The sequence below is a fragment of the Arctopsyche grandis genome, chromosome 4, assembly GCF_051622035.1.
Source record: "Arctopsyche grandis isolate Sample6627 chromosome 4, ASM5162203v2, whole genome shotgun sequence".
NCBI lineage: Eukaryota > Metazoa > Arthropoda > Insecta > Trichoptera > Hydropsychidae > Arctopsyche > Arctopsyche grandis.
Window position 1 is genome coordinate 18,257,958 of NC_135358.1, and position 23,858 is coordinate 18,281,815.

The 23,858-nt window shown below is 33.2% G+C and overlaps 1 protein-coding gene across 1 annotated transcript; it reads right to left on the reverse strand.

The window, feature by feature from the left end:
- LOC143910775 (uncharacterized) lies at positions 1–2,980 on the reverse strand. The gene is made up of 2 exons (XM_077429372.1): positions 425–2,980; positions 1–235 (listed from the first exon to the last, which is right to left on the reverse strand). Exon 1 carries the CDS (start codon positions 2,978–2,980, stop codon positions 1,460–1,462), a length of 1,521 nt encoding a protein of 506 aa, XP_077285498.1. The 3' UTR covers positions 1–235; positions 425–1,459.
- Between the last annotated feature and the right edge of the window lie 20,878 nt (positions 2,981–23,858).

Sequence of the window (23,858 nt, forward strand, 5' to 3'; positions counted from 1 at the left end):
TAAGTCAGAACTATGTATTTATTAACACATCTTCGGGCTTGCTCTCCAACAAGTGACCATAACAACACGCATCCGGTCTTTCCCAGGCATACCACACACACTCTATCTCGGCTCGTTTAAAAATCAATTCTACATTCGGTCATTCCTGACTGTCATTCGCCCTCGGATGACATTCTTCGTCTTTTATACTTTTACAGCATTTCATCTCACATTCTTTTACATTTCATCTTCTACTCTATACAATGTATCATCTTACATTCTTTTAAAACATTTCCTCTATCATCCTCAACAATGTTTCATCTCACATTCTTTTACATTTCATTTTCCACTCTATACAATGTATCATCTTACATTCTTTTAAAACATTTCCTCTATCATCCTCAACAATGTTTCATCTCACATTCTTTTACATTTCATTTTCCACTCTATACAATGTATCATCTTACATTCTTTTAAAACATTTCCTCTATCATCCTCAACAATGTTTAATCTTCCATTCCATAAAATCATCTTATATTCTCCTAAACATGCTTTCAATTGTCACAATTACAATTTAAATCACAATTACAATCATCATCACAATTACAATCATCATCACAACTACATTTCAATACACTTATACATCAATCATTTCACAATTTACATAACAATTACAATTATAACAAATTAATCGTTACACATTTCACTACAAATCAATTTTTTCATTTCAACACAATTCAATCTTCAATAAAGTTACACATAACAATTAAAGTTACACATAAATCATCACAATTACAATTTAAAATTATGTCAAGCAATACAAAACATTAAAATCAATACCTTTACAATGACAAGTTAAATCTTTACATCGGAAACAATCACATTTTATAACATTACTAGAATTAGCAATAAAACATTAAAATCAATACCTTTACAATGACAGGTTAAATCTTTACACCGGAAACAATCACATTTTAAAACATTACTAGAATTAGCAATAAACATTAAAATCAATACCTTTACTATGACAGGTTAAATCTTTACATCGGAAACAATCACATTTCAAAACATTACTAGAATTAGCAATAAAACATTAAAATCAATACCTTTACTATGACAGGTTAAATCTTTACATCGGAAACAATCACATTTCAAAACATTACTAGAATTAGCAATAAAACATTAAAATCAATACCTTTACAATGACAGGTTAAATCTTTACATCGGAAACAATCACATTTTAAAACATTACTAGAATTACATTTCAATACAGTTATCTTATATTCTTCTAAGCATGTAACCAAATTAAAACATGATTCAATATACAAAGCACTTCCCAAAAATACTAGAATAAGCAATAAAACATTACACTTTTCAATCATCAAATTACAAGTAAGGCTTAACTAAAAACCCTCCAGGCATTTCACTTATTCTCTAATTCACAAACGCACACTTCACTTCCATCGGTGCAACTTAAATTCTATCCAATGCCCTCGGCGATTCTCTGTGACTGTCCGAGGAATCTGCCGTCACCCCACAGATATTCTGCTAGTAATTTACCATAAATGAAGTCAACACATATTGGTTCTAGCTCACTGATACATCCAGTAAGTCTTTTCTCAATCCATGGTTCTATTTTCTTTTCCATTGAATTAACATCAATCCGACTACGACCGAGCTTGAAAGTGAATACAGTGTCCTTCGGTGTTGAAATTTTGACTGGGTCTCTTAATCCTTCTTGTGATTTAGCCATATCTTTCTCTTTGTCTTTATGTTTCTCCTCTTCTTTATTCTCATCTTCAGAATTCTTCAAATGACTATAATCCTTAGATCCTTTTCTAAATTGATCATCGGGTGGTTGATCTGTATTTGAAGACGGTATGTCTCCGTAGTCCCAAAGTCTTCCTCTTTGCAAACCATCACCGTCCATACTTCCATCAGCCAGGTTCACACCTCCATCAGCCATGTTCGCATCGTCCTCTTCATCATTGGAAACAATGAGTTTTCTTTGAGCAGACATCTCTCGTGAAGCCCGTTGCTGCAAAGGTCTTTTTCTGTGCAAACCATCACTGTTCACACTTACATCGGCCATGTTTACATCTCCATCGGCCATGTTCGCCTCGTCCTCTTGTGTTGGAATACTGACTGGTTCTCTTATTTCTTCTTGTATTGGAATACTGACTGGTTCTCTTATTTCTTCTTGTATTGGAATACTGACTGGTTCTCTTATTTCTTCTTGTATTGTCAAGACAGTCTTTGTTTTGGTGCTGTTACATTGAGCTGATATGTGCCCAAACTCGTTACAATTGAAACAACGAGTTCCTCTCGTCTTAAACCTACAGTCGGCTGCTAAGTGACCACGTCCACTACAATTGTAGCATCGTGAACTCAGTCTTTCTCGGTTTTCACGGTTTCTCACGGGCCCCGTCACCCTGGGTTCGTCGTCCTCTCTAATTTTCTCGCACTGCGTAATTCGCGTCTTCAGCTCCTTAATAGATCCAGCCCAGCTCAGAATCAATTTTTCGTACTTATCAAACCCAAGTCCACCAATTATGTACGCGATAATCGCCTCTTCCTCAATAAAACTACACTTGGCTGCAATCCCCTTCATCCGGTAGATATAGCTTAAACTGTCTTCTGCTTTTCCCTTTTTCTCTAACCTCAGTTCTCTGTGCACGTCCGCACTATTCAACTGATGGCCAAACTCTCTGGTCAATCGTTCTTTTAATATCGCCCACGTGATTATGCCCGTTTCCGAGTCCAAGAAGTTCTTGGCAGTTCCTTCACACAGCATCCGCCCATACACCAACTGTTGTGTCTCCGTCCAGCCGAGGATTTGCGCGTTTTCTTCGAGGCGCTCAATCCACACTGCAATAGGGCTATTTCTGCCGTTATATTTCGGCAGACCGAAATCAACCTCCAGATCTCGGAAATTGAACTGTGGTATCTCCCTCGTCGTCGTTGCCACTGGCGTCGTCTTTCTCGTCGTGGATATCATCATCGTCGTGTGGCGAGTTCGCTGACGTGACGTCACCGACGTCACGGGCTTCCGCATTCTCGTCATCGCGCGCGCGTCCTAACCTCAACTGTCAAAACTCCGCGTCGTCGTCTGACCGCTTCTGGCTGTCACTCGAAATGTCTTCAGGCATCCCGGACGAGCCCCCAAATATAGGATCCGGATGTGAAGGATTCCAAGTGAAACGCAGATTAAGTCAGAACTATGTATTTATTAACACATCTTCGGGCTTGCTCTCCAACAAGTGACCATAACAACACGCATCCGGTCTTTCCCAGGCATACCACACACACTCTATCTCGGCTCGTTTAAAAATCAATTCTACATATATATATATATATATATATATATATATATATATATATATATATATATATATATATATATATATATATATATATATATATATATATATATATATATATATATATATATATATATATATATATATATGTGGGATCCAAAGATATAGGGAGGATTGCGGGAGAGATAATCAAAGACGATGTTGGTCCATCAATGTACGTTTATTGTACCATTGAGTATAAACACGTGCGCGTACGCACCACCGGCGGCCGCCCGGCCAACGGTTCGACTACTCACCGTCAGTTGGCGTCACACTTCTGCCAACTCACAAACAGTGTACACTCATGTGTACCACTGTTTGTACATCACTCCTTAACATTACCCATTACATAATTCGCTCACACACATAAAATCCCACATTCGGCCATACCTGACATAAATACGTCTCGGATTTACAGTAGTACATAAACAATAGAACAGGTGATATGTAATAATTGAAGAAAACACAAATCATCTTTCATTCTTTGTAGTGTTTCATCTTTCATTCTTTGTAATGTTTCATCTTTCATTCTTTGTAATGTTTCATCTTTCATTATTTATTCATTTAAAATAAAAATAGTTTATCAGCATTAAAAATAACATATTTCGTCGTAAACAATAAAAATATTCGTGGTTCGCAGCTATACATTAGCGTTTCTTCGTTCTTCAGCGTCACCTCACACGTGGCACCACCGACCCTTGACACCGATCCCCTCTCCAAACCCTCAGGTACCGTCAGGTCCAACCGTCTGTTGAAACCTATAGAAGAGTGACCGTGCCAACAAGCCGTCGTGATAGACCACCGTGGATCGTCAGCCTTGGAATTCGACGCGCCTCTGCACCGCCAACAAAACGCGTTTACCTTCACTATATTCGCAATGAACAACACATTCAAACACACACACAATCACACTATGATTCTCAGCTGATGGTCGTCTGTAAGCTCGTCTCGTCATCTGTCATCGTCGCGGCGATGTCAAATTGCGCGCGGCTTGTGACGTCACGCTCCGTCCTCGACGCTGACGCGTCATACTCCGTCGCGGCTGATGTCATCGTCGATGTCCTTGTCATCTTGGTAGTCGTTGGTCATCACAGTCATCGGGGTCCTCGTAGCACACGTCCGCCACTATGTTATGATGATAGCCGCCGACTCCAATTTCTCCGGAACACCCGTGGAATATTCTCGAACACGAATGGCCGCCATCTGTCAGATTGCCGGCGTCTTCTCCTCTCTCGCAATCTTAATCCCTATCCCGGAACCGAGCCCCCATTTGTGGGATCCAAAGATATAGGGAGGATTGCGGGAGAGATAATCAAAGACGATGTTGGTCCATCAATGTACGTTTATTGTACCATTGAGTATAAACACGTGCGCGTACGCACCACCGGCGGCCGCCCGGCCAACGGTTCGACTACTCACCGTCAGTTGGCGTCACACTTCTGCCAACTCACAAACAGTGTACACTCATGTGTACCACTGTTTGTACATCACTCCTTAACATTACCCATTACATAATTCGCTCACACACATAAAATCCCACATATATATATATATATATACATTTTTTTCTAAGTTTGTGACACTACATGAAGACCATGGCATAACAGGAATAGCTGATGCGAAAATATAACAAAGAGATGAGGGAAACAAAAAATAAAAATAAAAAAAAAATTTATACATTATCATAAAAAAAAACAATACCAGACAATAGTAAAAACATCAATTAACGGAATAATTAGTAGAGAATGTCTACCAATATATAAGAACTAGCCTAAATACAAAACATCCCTGCGAGGCCCAAAATGGAAGAGAGAAAATCAAAATTCCACTCATACATCACATACAATTATAAAAATTATTATAAGCGCAGGCTACCAAACACGTAGGCTAAGATAATTACCGATAACCTACGTTAAAAAATGGAAAATATCGCACTGCAGTTACGATTTCATTGAGAAGTCGGATAGCTCTTGGAATAGAAGCCATCAAATATAACGGCTCATATAATATAATATTATAACAAGTTTGTATTATTCTAATCGAATAAAGTCTAGATTGCAGGCATTCTTTTGATGAAATTCAGAACTCAAACTCGTGTGTACATACATTAATAAAGCAATATACATTTGTTAAATTGCATTCCGAAAACAGCATTTGCAATCGTCTTGTTCGGTTGACATGAATTTTTTTGAGATTCAGCGAATGTATTTTTTTTGTTGTGTACATGAATAAAGACCGACGTTTCCATTACGACGAAGCCAGGGCTGGCTTAATAATTCAGCAGGCCATTGCGAAACCCAGACGCAAATATTTGTGTCGGTTGTACGGCAAGCAGTCTACTGGAAATTGCATCGTGACAGTTTTGAAAGCAGACACCTCACTTTGGAAACCTTGTTTTAATGTATTTAATAGAAAGCAAAATATTGTTGCGGAAGCGACAATTAATTTTAGCTTTATAACTGAATGTTTGTATGGTGAGGTTGGCTTATTTCATTTTTTTTACGTATTTTCGTTGAACTTTTAATAATGCGCGAAAAAATGGTTTTCCTCGTTTGTTATTAAAGCAAAACGTCACTGGCAGAGCAACAAGAAAATGAAACCGTTTTACGACGTGAAAAGAACGAAAATGACCTCTAACCACTTTTCGCGCTACGAAATAATGCTTTTGTAAAAAAAGTAAAACTCGTTGGTGAAAATCGCGTTAATATTACTTCATGAGGGAAAAATTTCGTTGAAAAATCGTTCCAGAAAATTCGATCAATTTTTCTACATCGGTAATCACTAACGATCTTCGTAACTTTTTCCCTCGTTCGTTCAACGTTTTTTTGACATTCTAAAAGAAAACTTGGGATTGATCAAATATTTGTTAAATTAAGGTTTTCCCTAAAAAAAACTCGATACATTGTTGTATTTTATATAGCGTTTCGCACTTCGGAAAATCCGGTTTACATCCGGAAACAATTTCCCACCCTCAATATAAATTCAATATATGTATGTATGTAAGTATAAGCCATATAATTTCAAATAATTATTATTGATCAGTATTTCAAATCAGAACATTTTTTTTGAAACTTTAACAAATATCTTCAATCTTGTAGTATATTTTTTAATCCGCATTAGAAAAATCGTCATAGTCTCATAAAAAGTTGACGGTCGCTGTTTGTGTAGCAATCAGATAGTCGCAGAATGATCCACAACTTTTCCAATTAAAAATGAAATATCCTCTCGGAAGAATTCAACGAACGGTTATTTTTGAAACTTAATTAATTTAAAGTTAAAGCAACCATTTATTTTGTCGCGAAAGAAATGAAGAATTGATAATCAATTAAAACTTTTGATAAAATAATTGATGGACGTTCCAAATTTATAACTGCCATAATATTATGTTCACATTGAATTTATTATGACGATAAAAGGCTGTACTTTGCATGAAGTGCGGATACGGAAGTTTTGAGCCATATTTCACTTAAATATAACAACATAATAGAGGCTCTATCGCGAAAAAAGGTAACTTTCAAAGTATAACGACATTTAGCGAATTTATTTCCCCGCACAAAAAAATCACATAATTCATTCATCCTTTTGACAAGTAAATCGATTACTGATACATACCTACACTAGCTGATGATTATTTTTTTATGAATGAGAAAAAATATATAAATTTTATTCTATTTATACGAATACTTAAATAGAATTATACATAAATAGAATGTTATTTTAGGAATAATTATGCAAACAGGATAGGGAGAGGGTAGGAGAAGTAGGCCTGACATAAATTAACGCTTAGAAAAGTTTTCCCGGGCGGGCTTGCGCGCAACTATAGTTAATATATAATGGCTTTGGTGGCTTTTATTCTAAACTATAGTGAATATCTGAGAAGGCAGGCATAGTTATACACAGGCATAGTTAGCGTCCTAATGTTTGTAATGCCTCCCTAGGGCCAACATACTAATAATTGATGACATACGCCTTAGTTTTGACTAATTGTGAGTATCTGTGCGGGCGCTGCGCAAATTCTCAAAGTGGGTTACGCGGCACCCCTTTTCGATCAAATCAACAAAATCGATAATATTATATATGAGCACATCACCCTTAAATGAAATATAAAAAAAGTCCCATAAAACACCCTTTTTGATGAAAGGAATAAATACTTTCAAATTTAAACACTATTATAATGATCTCAATACATATAAAACTTTTAGAAATTTATTCCTTCAAATATGCATCATTTTTCATTTCTGTAATTGCATGATCGATGAAAGACTAATGATTAAAGATTATAATTTTTTATTTCAATAAAGGTATCATACATAAAAAAAATCTACAAAAAAGACTACAGTTCCAAAATAGCATTATGTAAGTCGTAGATACCTAGATACTACTTACAAATTAATTATGAGATTGCATGACAGAATCACTAACAACCGAACAAATAAACTTGTGAAGGAATTCGATGATTACAACAAGATGTCTAAACCCTTCTTTAACACTTGCCGCACTGTGATGGATAGCAAGTGACCAGTACTTATACTGAAATATACTGAATATTTCATCAAAACCTCTATAATTTTAATTATGTCATTACGAAATAAAAACATTGATCAATAACAACAGAAATAATTATTTTTACAGGAAGCCCCTTATAAATAGACGCAAGAGTACGCGCTGTGCTCAACGGTCAATGTGAGAATGATATCCGCCTTGGGATGGCGGATCTGCTTCAGACGCTATTTTTCAAATTTCTTGCACCTATTTTATATTATTCGACGTTTTATACACGATAAAATGATCTTTATAGCTAATTACAATAATTAAGCTCGCAGATTTTACATTATTTTAACTTAAAACATACATTTTTAACTGGACGCCAAGAGTCCAGCACAGTGGCTAGCAAAATTTTTAGCTCAGTAAGGCAAGTGTTAAATAAATAATAATAATAATATATGGATACAATATATTGTTAACATTTATTAGAATTGTTAATACGTATAACATTTTTTCCTATTATGACCATTAAAATAAGATACTATTACAAATATAAACAAGAAAAATGATGTGTAAAAAATAAATAATGATCACTGAATCGGTAGCTATTAAAAGAGATACAAGATGTAATTGTGAAAATAATATGTGAACAATAAAAATCTTTGAAAATTTTCAAACATCACTTCATTCCAAAAAAATAATTGATGACTTAATTCTGTCAATGATAAAAATATTGCCAGTATTCCAAACTTTTTTAACAACTCAACTATAAACTTGGTTACCGATTCAAAAATTTGTATGATAAAAAATTACATACATATGTACGTGTCAAACTTCAGTACATATGTATTTAGAATTCATATAGATTCATTAATTTTTTAAACAATATCCACGACATATTTACACCCAGTGTAAAACATTATTTAAAACATAATTAAAATCACAATGAAACCTTTAAAATTAAAACTCTCTAAAAGCCGTTTCAATCAAACAAGAAAATATTTCAAAACGTGTCAAACGCCAAAACGCGTGCATAGCGAAACATGACATTCCCTTTGAATCTCAATCACACAAGTATACGTCCGCTTTATTCATACACACTGTACAATTAAATTTAACAAAACCACTGATGCAAACCACCACGGAGGCTTGCTTTCGCCATCAATACGTTAATTGGCCTATCAAAGTTTAATTAGCGCCAAAATTAAAGGGAATAAAGCGATGGGGGTAGGTGGTGAGGCCAGCTATTGATCGTCGCCACCGACAAAAGAGACTTTACCTCACCAAAGTGAAACACTGTGTGTATGGACACCCCCTACGAGCCAAAATCGAACCGGCTAAAGCTCCCGTTCTCGTGTGCTCTCGCAAGTCGCGAATATTTAACGAGTATTTGCATATCGTCTGCGGTGGAGAGATCGGAGTACACACGTCAGCCGGCTAATTAGTTGGTTTGATAGCGAGACGTGGGCGTATAAACGGTTCGCACACGTCAATTAAATTAACTCAAATAAAAGGATTCATTTGCGAATCTGCGCTTTTGGTTGGAAATTCCCATACTCTGTGACGACGCAGTCCGTTGCACCGATAAATTAGGTTGAAATCACTGTGAAACTTTTCTTTTAATCTATAAGTAAGTACGGCACTCATATAATTCAAGGACTTCAACGAGTTAAAATTTCCCTTCAATTTAAAATGAATTTCTTAAAATCAGTGGTTGCGCAATGCGAGGATATAGTTAAACGTTAACATATTCACAGTTCATTATATCCAATATTATTAAATGAGCTTCTCTTGTACATATAATTTTATATCAATTTTATATCAATTTTATATCCGAGCTAAGCCAGCAGCATAGCTCGGACGTTAAGCTTCTGCTTACCGTCAAGAAGGTGCCGGGTTCTATCCCTGAATGAAAATGAATTTTTCAGAGTATGCTGTTGGTCAGACCTGGATTTGTGACTCCAGGTTGATCGTTTCCTATCAGAGTTTGCCAATTTTCTCTGATTTCATTGTTGAAACGGTTCCCGAAAAAAAAAAATTGGCTAAAAATTCTTCCTACCTACTATGTCACCACTATTTGAAATTTGATGGATGTACAATAAAAATTTATGTACAATTCATAGATGTCTCGTTAATTTGCGAGTTTTTTTCAGTGTCTCGCAATTCAACGACTTATAATAAAAAAATGCTGCATTTGTATTTGTAATTGGCCAGGAAGGCGCATTGGGATTTACCTGTAAGGCCTTCCTGGTATATATGTAAAATAAAAATAATATCATAATCATTTAAAGCCGTAAACCACACACTGCTGGATGAAGGCATCTCCAATACACGTTCATCTCTATATTTTACCCAACTCTCATCCACCTTTCTTGTGGCCTCCTTTCACCCTTTTACATTATTTTGGGGAGACCCATTCACAGTTCATTGGGTCTACCTCTTTCCACTAACTTGCAATATCTTAAGACTCGTTTTCCCAACTTTTTTGGTGTATTTTGTCGTCGAGTTTGTATATATACAAAACACATATTCGAAAATGTTTTACACAGTGAAATACTTATTTTACGAGATAAACATTAACTATTTAAAAAATTTGGCAAGAATTGATTTTTAAACATTATTTATTTAAAGGTGTGTTAATAGCTTAAAAATCTATGAATGATCACAATATGTCTAGTATATTAAAACGATATTAAATACATGTACATATATAAAAAAAACACCTTTGTATACAATATACAAACTCATATACAGACAAAAAAATATACAGACGATAAGTTGAGAAAACGAATCTCGAGATATGTATATGTAGTTAATTGGTAGAATGGAGCGCACCATATTCCTAGCACATCTCTTTTCCACCGTTTGTCCATTCTTTTAGCCACGTGATACACCCATTGCCATTTCAATCGCTTCACTCTCTCTATTATTATTAATTTTGTTTATTATTATTATTATTATGATTATAATCAACTATTTATTACTCTTATTAATATTATAACAACTAACCTTGTCATACCTCTCAGTCACCCATTCCGTTTGCTGGGAAAGCCGAGGAAATCGTGAAAAACGAGGAAAACCTCGTTATGACGAATATACAGCGTCCCATACGTCTTGGAGTGCATTTGATTCTTTGTTATATTTTGGCGTTCAATGTCCAAGTTTCACATCCATACGTCATCACTGGCAAAACACCTAGATCGAAGATTTTTTTTCTTCAGACAAACTAGCATTTTGGATTTAAAAATAAGGCTTAAATACACTTCTTCCTAACTTCATACGTCTTTCCCCTTATTTCCTCTTCTTTGCTACCGGAAATTTCTATGATATGCCCTAAATATAAATATAATTACCAACTACTTCTACTGTTTTATCGTCTAATGAAATGCTATCAGGAATACAATAACTATAGAACATTAGTTAAGTCGTATCTACGTAATTTTTAATCTTACTTTCGTCATTCAAGTCCAGCTGTATTAGTCTGTAAGTCATTTGTACTTTTCATTTTTTTTCAAAAACTAGATTTGCAATTTTTCTTCTCCATTTGTGAGGATCATTTTTTTAATGTCTTAAGTTCACATATACATTTTTGGTGTCCACCTCACGGGCCCAAATGTGAAACGCCTGAAAACGCAAATATCGAAAGTCGAAAGATAAAAAAAGAGTGCATGGTAAACGGTAAATACTCACTTAATTTGCGTGAGCAGGATACAACAGGAACAAGAGGAACAGGCTTTTCCTCCCGTATTCTGCGCGCGCACATTAAACAAGGCTGTATGACAACAAGAGAGATAATTTAACCGCATGCCACTCATATATATTATATATACATAGTACCGTTTACTATGCACCCTTTTTTTATCTTTCGACTTAAGATCTTTCGATTTTCGATCTTTGCCTTCCGATATTTGCTTTTTCGGGCGTTTCACATTTGGGCCCGTGAGGGAGACCGACATTTTTGCTATGAAAATAGCTTATATTTGCTATGAAAATACTTTAACTTAAGTGTTTACATCGAAATATGTATAACCCTCGGCATTAATTGGAACCGATCCATGCGGCTATTACGTATCAAAACGAAATATCGATATACGAAACGAATGCATTCCAATTCACCATTTTCCAATACATCAAAATATTCGCTATCTTTCAAAACATCCACATTCACCTCTCCTTTCATAGCAGGTGAGCTCAAAAAAAAAAGTGTTTCAATCATACCAGCCGTTTTTTGCCACTGAAAATAGGGGGAGGGGGGCAGGTTTTCCAGGATATGAGGTATCTCGGTTGTACATCAGGTGTGGAGTGAACGAGTGCATGAATAAAACGCGCTTTCCCCTTTTGAAATACGTTTTGAGAACGCGCGAGATCTGTTCATGCAGAGGCTGGTGCGCAAGTGGCACCCCCTGCCCTCGTCTCGTTTGTGAACACTCATGAAAACTGAATATTTATCGGTGAAAAATGCAAACAAATAATCTGAAACGCTGTACGGTATACCCATCTGACGAATCATCGCCGTGCAAACTTTTAAGCACTTCAGGTCCCCACCCATGGGACTGTCATTCAGATTTGGATTTGTATATGAAATCAAACAGGATCGAGATGAGTATATATATATGTATGGACATACACTCATAAAAGTGCTGTTTTATTATATCAAAATGAAACAATATATGTACAAAGCTTTGTATTGCAATTTCTTTGATAGTACTAACTTTATAAGTGATCACCTCGAAAATTCGCTTCCTTTTCAACATACTATATGTGCATTTTATAGAGAGCATATTGATTATATCTGATATGTACATTAACATTTAATTGACTCAATAAAAATTTCTGGCATATTTTCGGGCACCTTTGCCATAGTATTCATAGTTTAAGTGAACGCACTGAGCAACAAAAAAAAATACTGGGGCGGAGAATAATTAATCTATACTAAGTTTGACTGCCTCAATTCGAATATGATATTGATTTTTGTTGCCTTCATATATTTTATGAGATATAATCGTTAAAAATGCGCAATTTTTACAGATTTTTGGCTTTTGCAAGCTTTAACTCAAAATGTACTATTACTGTGCCAAAAGTGAATATTGTAATCCATAGTTAGATGTTTTTTCTATTGATTTTAAACGATTGATTTTAGACGACTTTTAAATTTTATTCTTTGGATAAAATTCCGATACTCACTTTTGGCACAGTAATACTAGATTTTGAATTAAAGATTGCGAAAGCCAAAAATCTGTAAAAATAGCACTTTTATTTAATCTCTTATATCTCATAAACGAAAAGAAGCAATCGAATTTAGTAATTCGGCCAAACTTAGTAAAGAATTGATAAAAGATTCATTAGTCTCGTTTCCGGTAAGAAAAAAAGTGATTTTTTTATTGCTCGGTGTAATTAGTGTAGAAAAAATTATACCGAATTGGTAAATTCTCATAATTGAATCTCATCGTTGAATGTTTTTTTTAAAAATCCTCAAATCCACCTTTATTTATCCGTTGAATATTTGAATAGCGTTCATTCACTGCGAGTTCTTTTTATCTCAGTCGGTTACATTCGTACTTCGGTTACTTCACAAATCCCTTATAGAACAAAGACAGGAGGAAGTTTAATTAGTTGCCGCCGTATCGGTTTCCACCGACCGGTGCTGAATGCATATCGTGCTTCTTTCAGCTGAAAGGAAATCTCAACTTAAAAAAGAGAATCTCGTTGGAAACCTAATTGTCGATGAAATTCAATTAAAAACAGTCCATTGAACGTCAAAGAAGAGGAAAATTTCATGCATTTTGACGAGCTGAGATCGCCTTTGTCGCGCAAACGCTCTCTCTCACTCTCGTCTCGATAAATTTCAAATAATAACCTCTTCATCCATATTCTAGTTTACATATATACATACAACATAAGTATGTACATACATATTTAGATGGATAGGATTACGCTCCAAGTTGAATAGTTATTTGCTAACTGTTAACGATGTAGTCAAAATTTCCATTTACAATATAGTAAATATTATGCTTGTCATACCAAAAAGCTTTTTATTTCAGAAATATTTTGTTGAAAAATTTGGCTTTATCAATTTTTGTCATTGTGCGGAAAATTTAAATTGTATATATGTTTTTACATATTTTATGTATTACATTTTTATCATAAGTGCCATAACAGATTGCCCCAAAGCAACACCTACGGCCGAATGTATGTAAGTAAACTTATATAATGAATAATCTTTTTGGGAGAAACGGGGAAGGGGGAGGATGCCGATTTATTGGATCCACCACATTAAGTTATATATAATGGCAAAATATGACAGGAGACGGTCAATCTGGATTTTAATAACCATACAGATCTTGCCGGCAGCTGGCATTTGAACTCACGACCTCTCTACTAATAAACAATGGCTTAACACTTGCCTAACTGTAATGGATAGTGAGTGACCAGGACTTATATTTTATTTTATTTCTCCAAATACACTGAATGCAGGTCTTCATATTTTATGCATTCCTCATCAAAACCTCTATGAGTCGATTTATACCATTACGAAATAAAAACATTGATCAATATCAACAGAAATAATTATTTTTGCGGGAAGCCCTTTATATATGTAGATACATACATGCCTCAGAGATACGAGAGAGCGGGGGAACTCAGAACGTGCCGCACTCAACGATCAGTGAGAGAATGATATCTCCCTTGAGATCTGCTTCGGCTGCTATTTTTTTCATTTCTTGCGCTTATTTTATATTATTTGATGTTTAATACACTATAAAATGATTTTTATAGATAATTACAATGATTAACCTCGCAGATTTTACATTATTTTCGTCCGCGTCCTGCACAATGGTTAGCGGATTTTTTTTAACACAGTAAGGCAAGTGTTGACCAGTGAGCCACGCTCTGGCTCATTGTATGTACATATGTAGATCACTCTTAATCATTACAATTTGTTTCTATGGATCATTTAATTTTTAATCCAAAAATATCAATTTTTTAATCAAATCTATTTGCAGTCCCAAAAAGGAAAATATGCATTATATATGTATATATTTTTTAATATTGGTTTTTTGGTAAGCGGGAATATCTACATGTAAATAGAAAAGTTATATAGTATTTCAGTGACGATATGAAAAAGAATATTTTTCATTCGAAGACGCTTATAAACTTTTAACGCCTTCTACGAAACTTTATTTTTATCGCCCATATGGAAATGAAGGTTTAAACATTTTAATTAACTTTAAGATGTGCAAGGAAATTTCACAAGCCATACAACATCGCAGTATGAAAATTAATAAGGCAAAATATTAAATAGTTAAATCGTCACGAAATGATGACGCTAAAAGTAGACACGTTATTTTAAATAATTGCATACATTAAAATGGGACTACACCTCGGATATTATTGATTTTTTAATTAATTACACTGAGCAACAAAAAAAAAATACCAGAGCGGAGACTAGCCAATCTTTACTAAATTTGACCCACTGAATTCGAATATGATATTGATTTTTGTTGGTTAGTGATCGTTTACGAGATATGAGCGTTTAAAAAAATGTGCGATTTTTACAGTTTTTTGGCTCTTGCGGTCTTTAACTCAAAATCTAGTATTGCTGTGCTCAAAGTGAGTATTGGAATCAATAGTCAGATGTTTTTTCTATTGATTGTGATATTTTATTGCTTTAAAATACTTATAATTAATTTTGTAGCTAATTTTAAGAGTCAAAAATATATTTTTTTTACGGATTTTTTCTCCGTGCTATTTTGCATTTACATATTTGGAAAAAAATTTATTTCACCTCGTTTATAAGGATTGGTTTTCTATCTCAATATTTTTTGTTTTTATCTAAACGTACTAACTCGAGCGGTAATTGCAATTTAAATGCTTTCGTCGTGTATACGTTTGAAACACGGCTAGCAAGGTGCAAGCGAGATGGCATGTAATCCATCTCACAGAGTACAGCGGTCGGACTACATGCCATCTCGCTTGCACATTTTGCAATTTTTCTGATTCTCAAGTTATTCAGCGTCTTGAAGTCCACCAATTTCTATCATAAAAATGCTACAAAAATTTCTCCATAGACATCACTGTGGATGATGTATGTATGTTTGAATTCGCATTGCATAAAATCCTTATATTAATTATATTATTATATTGTATCTGCATTAGCGATTTGTAAAGACGAGTGTACATGTTCGATTGAAACAAATAATAAAATAAATATAAAATTTCATCAATACAATATAAATATATAAAAATATACTTAAAAAAAATGAATTGTTTTGCCATAGAAATTAACAAATGATTCAAAATGCTTAGAGGAAATGCCAAAAAAAAAAATTCCATAAACTTTTCTATAAATTTTCCTTCGAGGATCATTAAGTCCGAGTATAAAAATGTACCAAATTATGTTTCATCCAAATAAACGAGCAGTCGATGGCGCTATTATAGATTTTTTCCATCGCCCGTCCGCATAAATGTAACCATCTGATCGGCTTGGCGAAACCATTAAAAAGTTATAAAACAGCCATTAGAATTTCGCAATACATTATCGGGCGGCCATTATTTTCGCGGAATTCTCTCCAAAGGCACACAATTGAATATGCAACCGAGGATTTATCGCTACGTATGTTGGCAATGAAACTCGTATTAATAGGCTTTTATTGGACACGCTAGAACGAGTTGAGAGACCGTTGTCCCATCACGACCAAATGTTAATGCGCTCCACACTACACCACCGTACGAACACCCCCGAACCATTCATCCCCTAAAATGCTACATCCAGAAGACATTGTTTTACTGCGGACGCGAAATGTCAGGATTTATGTGTATGTGTGTGTACGCGCGCGATCACAAGTCGTTATACCATCCAACTTCAACAATAATGGCAGAATAAACAGAGTGCTCGCTCGTAAAGTAAAAACGTATAATAATAAAGATAAATGCGCTCGCTTTGTATGTGGAACGTTGCATCTTCGTGCGTAGGGGTAGTAAGTAAAGTCGCATCCTCACCGAATGTTCCGAAGTTCGACATATGTATGAGCCGTTGTATTTGAAGTGGCAGAAGTCCAATTTTCAGTTCCAAAAACACTATTTCTGTTTGACTTAATTCACAAATTGCTATAACTTCTTTCAATTCAACATGTCCAGAATTTCGGAAAAGCAGATTAAACGATAACAGCCCACCAGTATTTTTGAATATTTTAAAACGCAAAAAATGATATTTAATATTTTGCGAAATATTTCTCGAAATGAAGAAAAGTAGTCTTTCAATCCCGATGTTTAAACTAGTCTGAATACCGGGATTACAGTGCTGGTACAGTCATAGTCCATTTGTTTGCTCTGTCCTGTTTCGACGCCGGATCGCCGTTTCCACGAAATTGTATGAACGGCCTGAATTGGTTCGCAGATTTTGTGCTCAACTGCAATGATATTTGAAACATATGTACATATATTAAAAATTTTCTTTTTATGAGACCTGTACTATTGTGCTATGTGCTATTCAGGATTGATAATGATTCAGATGAAGTTTTGTGGTAATGTGAAAATTCTAACTCGAGATATTGACTGATTTGAACTCGGAATCGATCACTAATCACGTTTTCATGATCTAGAAAAAATGTGTAAACTAAGTATAGTTTACTGAAATTATCGATAGTAAGTAAATTTTTTTTAAATTTTTAAATTGACCGGAAATGGTACCTCCCCTTATAGGTGTCTTCTTTTTTTAAGTTTTTGAATTCAATTATCTCCCAAACGGCTACTTGAATCGGATTGAAATTTTTTTTTTCCTAAACCGGAAGTAGTACTTTTCTTTTAAAACAATATTTCATTATTTCATTTGGACCTTTTAAATTATTTTAATCTTTTGATATTTACTGTGTATAATACTGATAGTTATTTTAAGTAATAAAAAAAAAATTGAACAAAATCCGACAACCGTAAGTAGAACTCTTCAATCAAGCGCTCAATTTGTATCGAATTAGATATTAGTATTTCATAATGCTGCCGGTATGTGTGAATGTGTCTGTACGATTAAATACTGAATTTTGTTTTCTGACCTTCTTATATTCCTCAAATACATAGATAAAGTCATGGGTTGATCACATCTGATTTTTTTTACATAGAGTCAATGTAATTGCATTTTTATATTAGTGTTTTAGATTGTTTCGTTGCATTATTTCTAGACGATACAAACTATTTGTAAAACACGAATCAATCAATCAAAGAGATGTTTTTTACTTTATTTAATTACATTATAGGATATGTTTTGAGATATATTTTTTATTTTTATTTTATTTTATTGTTTTTTCTCCTTATGTACATTTTATATACTATTTTTCTTTTGTTCAATGTGAAACTATGAATGGGATTTTATTTATTCTTTTATTTGATTTTTTCACCTTTGTTCATTTTTTATGTATTATTTTTCTTTTGTTTTATTTTATCTTTATCATGTTTTTCTGCTTTTGCTTTTTGGTTTTTTATTTTATGTATTTTACTTAATTTTATTTTTTGTTTTTCTTTTTCAAATGTAGGCCATTGCGGCGCATTAGGTTCTTCCTGTAATGCCACAATGGTCTAAAACTATAAATAAATGTTTTATTAAATCTTAAAGAAATCTAGATATGGATGCGAACCGAAAATTTGAACTCTCAAAACAAAAACGCTTTTGTATTGTTTTGAAAATTTGTAGCCAAACTCTCAAAACAAAAACGCCAATATGGGAGTATTTTTTGCGTGAAACGATTTTGAAATATGAAAATATTTAATTGAACTTTTTTTTTCTTATACATTTGATTGATCCCGGGATTGAAAATTCCCATCACCGCAATCCAGGTGCTGAAGTAACCTTCCGAAATTGGAAGCACTACGGCTACACACTACATTATAGAATATGTTTAGTATGTAAAAGTTTGGCCACAGTCATCGCTTTGGGGCAGCCTGTTATGACACCGATCTGCTCTTAAGTATGGCAATCGTTTTTTAGCAGGTTTAAAAATATGAGATCGATTGCTAGCGAGTAATTTTTTATTAGTTAACGAGCTAGGCAGTTCGATCACAAGTAATTATTTATGTACTACTAGTTAGGCATAATTAACTAGTAACTAAATAACTAATTACTTGCTAGCAGGGCTGTGAGCATTTCAAATTTCAAGTAGAGTCAGAGTCGTAATAAATCAACCGACTCCGACTCCTTTTTAGAAGGTTTACTATTATTATTTTTAATTATTAGTATTACGGTATGCGTCAACTGAAGTCTCTAATTTAATTAAAGTAAATGGACTAATGAATTGAAATTTAATAATTTATTTATGAAAATCATGAATTTAAATTACATTTTAAATGAACACATTTTTTGGTGTGTCCTGGCCAAAAACGATGTTTCCTCCGTCACATATTTTTTATTCTCATTTTATTTAATTAATTGATTTGTTTGTGTATGAAATTCATACACATTACTGTGAATTTTTTTGCTTTTTATTTATAGCTATTTAATTAGCAATAATTCAATAAATTTGATTAAATGTCCATTTTTAGTGCAAAAAAGTGGAAAATCGTTATTATTTTTAATACTAATAATTTTATAAGTTGGCAAAAAAATTCTATCTTAATAAAATCTTTCAAGTTGGAGTCGGATTCGAATCGAGGTCTGATCTTTTTAACCTGCTTTAAGAACAAAAGGATAATTTTTAGCGAGGGAAACTAAGCTTAAATTCCGAAATACATAGCATAAATTTCTTATGTTCTCAAAGCGATCAACGACTCGATATGGTTAACAAACTATAAAATTTCGCTTATGGAGATTCAATAAACCAAATTATTATTTTTAAATTAACAATGAATGGCATTATTAAAGTCGATTCTATTAAGAATCGACAAGTATCGATCAACAGAGTATGACTGAAATAACGGAATATGTTTGATATCTGGAATATGAAAAACATTTATTACATTGATACTATGATACTTTGATTAGATGCATAACATTATAGTTATTCGTCTGAATGACACGATTGCTAACGATTGTTTTAAAGCCAATTTTTAAATGTCGGGTAGAAATTCAGTACTGAAAATTAAGTACACACATATGCACTTACAGCGTATTAAATGTCCGATGCATTTCAACCTATCCATCACATTTTAAAAGCGATTTCACGTTTAAATAATAATCCCTTTCAATTTACTACGTACAGTGAAATTAAAATGATGGCTATCAACCGATTCAATTTCGTGGAATTTTGGTATTCCACGAGATTGCTAGAAATTTTCCGCAAAATTATGAATACTAGAAAAAAAATAATAGCGGCATAGAACTTTTACTTAGTAAAAAATACACATTATCAAAATGTAACCCTTTCTTTAATCACAAAGAGAATAGTTACCATTTACTTTGTAATGGACAGTGAAGACTTTCAGATCGATAAGGTTCAACTGCTATATGTATGTTGGAAAAATTCATTTTCGGAAAATAGGATCGAATAATTTTCCTCTATTAGCCCACCATATGGCAAAGCACGCCCTTCCGACATTAGAACCCTCAAATGGTGGGTCGGGGTCTTTTGGACCCACACCACGTGCCGGTAACGAAATTATAAATACGCTGACCTTTATTATCGTCGACGTGGGTCGTACAAAATTAATTTAAAATACACGTATTTTTTATTGTTTAATTAATTCAATTGTCGCGAAATGGCCGCAGTTAAAACGGACGATAAACTCTCGGTTCGGGTCTAATTTTCGCAATCAAATTCGCGTTTAATGAAAGCAATTGTGTGTACCGTATCATTCTAACTCGTATTTTTGTTAGTCTATTGACTGTCGTCTGCGGTATTAAAATTATTGATTAAGTTGAAAATTAATTTAAACGCAAACCGAGCCCACAATTGAGCGTTTCGCTATTTGCTGGAAGAAATCTGCATCCATTTTCCTTTTCTATCGGTAAATTTATTTTTTGTTCAATTTTCATCACATTAAATTCCACTACCTTTATTTCTAAATCAACTTGGATAGCATAATATTTATTTTGTTTTATCCTTTCGCCTTTGTATACACTTCATTATTTTCAAATTATCCACTTTTATCGTGCGTACGTACATTCATACATACGTACATACATACATACATACATACATATATACATACATATGTAAATATGTATATATATACATACATATATTATATATTTTTTCAATTCCTTTCGTTTCTTCAACGAATCTTCACATTTTTACCAAAAATTTACTGCAATATGTCAGTTCTTCATACATATGTACATATATGCCGCTATATTTGAACGTGGCGTAAGTCCATTAATTTCGAGATATTTAATGTTTTGTGTTTTAATATATTTAAAAATACTGTTAGAATGTAATATTTTTTTATGCTTTTCCGAGATTCTTCACATCAAATTAAAAGTATTGATAACACTTTGTGGATTAAGTCAAACCGAAAAAGTGTTTTTGTAACCGAAAATGTACATTGATAATGAAACTTAAAAAAATTAAACAATCGCAATATAAAATGGCAACAAATTAAATTGCCAGTATTTAAATTAAATGTCGGTATGAATTACAAATGGCCAGTATAAAAATAATAAAATCCCAGAAGCTATTAGAATTCTTAAAAATCGATCTTTCACAATTTTTAATATAAACACCATAAGAACAAGTAAGTTTTTAATACAAGTGCGTAATAAACGAAATTCATCTATAGGATTTTTAAATTTTTCCAAAAGATGTTTCTCTTAAGAAGTCCAATGATCCAACGATTAAACCATTTGGGGAAAATTTTACGGTTTGCTTTGATATACTTTCTTGAAAAAAGTATATCAAATAAAAAATGAAGGCCATTATATGTATAATAAAATGATACGAGAGCAGAGTAAACATCAATAAACTCATAAAATCGACTCCAGTCACAACTAGACCAAAAACAATTCAAATATTTGAAATCAATGTCATTTAACAACCAACCATTGTAAATAGGTTTTTGAGCTCTTTTTCCTATTACGCTGTACATTATAATAATATAATACTATGATTACTAACAAAATTAAATTAAAATTGTAAAATAGAAAATGATCAGTAGATCAGTAGCTATTAAAATAAATATAAGATGTATTGTGAACATAATTTATTAATAATAAAAAGCATTTAAAAATCAAAGAAAACCAAACATTGAAAAATACATAAATAATGTACATACAATAAATAAAATACATGATAGAATTACTGATTTTTTTAGAAGCATGTGAAACTATCCAATGAATAGTCTTGCCCTAGTTTCAACATAAGATTTTTTCGTATTGGCCGATAAGTTTTGTTTGGGTTTGGGGTATCTAATGTCGTCTATTCAATTCAGCACGTATACTCGAACTCAAATAAATTTTCCTTAAATGCGAAAACATGCAAACATAACCTTTCATTTTTTCCCAGATACCTTGTCGGACCCTTTTCATACTGACCGCTCGTAAAGTTTTCTTCTAATATATCCTGTCAGTTTTTAGAGGTTTTTATTTTATGAGCCTCGGAATACATTTTCTGTCCGTATTACTAAGATATTTATGGCTCGTGTTTAAGCGAGGTCATTACATGTATGTATTATTTCTTCAAACGAAATAAAGCGCGGCACGTGCAATGCATGTATTCTAATTGTTCCGTCACAAAACGCGCATAAGACCACAATGTACGTACAAAAATATATACATAAATGATAAAAGATGATCATTCGTATGTTAATGACAAGCACAGAATAAGAACTTCATCGGTAACTGACAAAATGAATAAATTATGTTAGTTTGTTGTCAGCCATAGTCGGCATTCAAACGGCTGATTGAGCTTATTGTGTGTGCGTTATGCTAACTTGGTGCCAAAGTTTGTGCACAACTTGCACACTTGCAAATGCAACAATTCAACCGTAAAATTGCATCAAAATATATGATATAGCGAAGTCGTGTTCAATAAACGAGACCCCAACTATATGATGAAGTTTTCCCATGATATTGTCTTAATAAAGTTGCCTTCGTAACATAATATATTAATCCATAAGCTGTATTTACAATTATGCGAGTATGTATTTAAAGTTATTTTAACATATGAAAAATTTTAATCGTTTAAAACAAATATTGATAAATTATATTATATATATATATATATATATATATATATATATATATATATATATATATATATATATATATATATATATATATATACGTATATATTATTTGCTTTCAAATTATGTATTTCATTTATGTTAAAAATATATCACTTTTCTATGTATGTACATATGTATATATATTAACACGAACGTAATTTCAATTCCGTTCCAAAAAACAGACAGCTAATTAACTAACAAAAAAAATTGGTTAATAATATACGTAATTATCTCAATGCCTGGAAAATTTATATATTATATTATATCTATGTGTAATACATATGTATAATAAATGTAAAAATAAACGGAAAATTACTTATTTTACAATATATAAACGCTAGATAATACAATATATAAACGCTAAATTGCCAAGATTCATTACGTGACCAAACCCACAATTTTTAAATTTCAAATTAAATACATATGTATGTACATCTTTTTACAAAAGGTGCCATGGCAAATTGCAACACCTATGATCAAACTTTGTACATACATAGTCACTTACATAAATAGTTCCAGATACATTACAATAACGATATAATATGTGGCCAAACACATTCTAAAAATGTAGGTTAGCATATTTAGAAAATTCTATATCCGAATTTGTTCGAAATTGAGAGGGAGAGGAAGTCGATCTTTATTGGATTCTAACAGGAGACGGCCGATCTGAGGTCATCCAGATCCGAACCATCCAGATCTTGCCAGCAGCGTACAGGTCGGTATTTGAACCCCAAAGCCTCTCTACTAGTTAACAATTGCATAACCAGTTAGTTACGCTATGTTGTTTTTCTCATTTTCCTCGTTTGCTCAATGCTGAAAGACGTGGTAATTGATGTTCTAGGGAATTTGATGAATTTGTTGTTCAACACTTCCTGGTTTTGTGCCAAGTTAAAA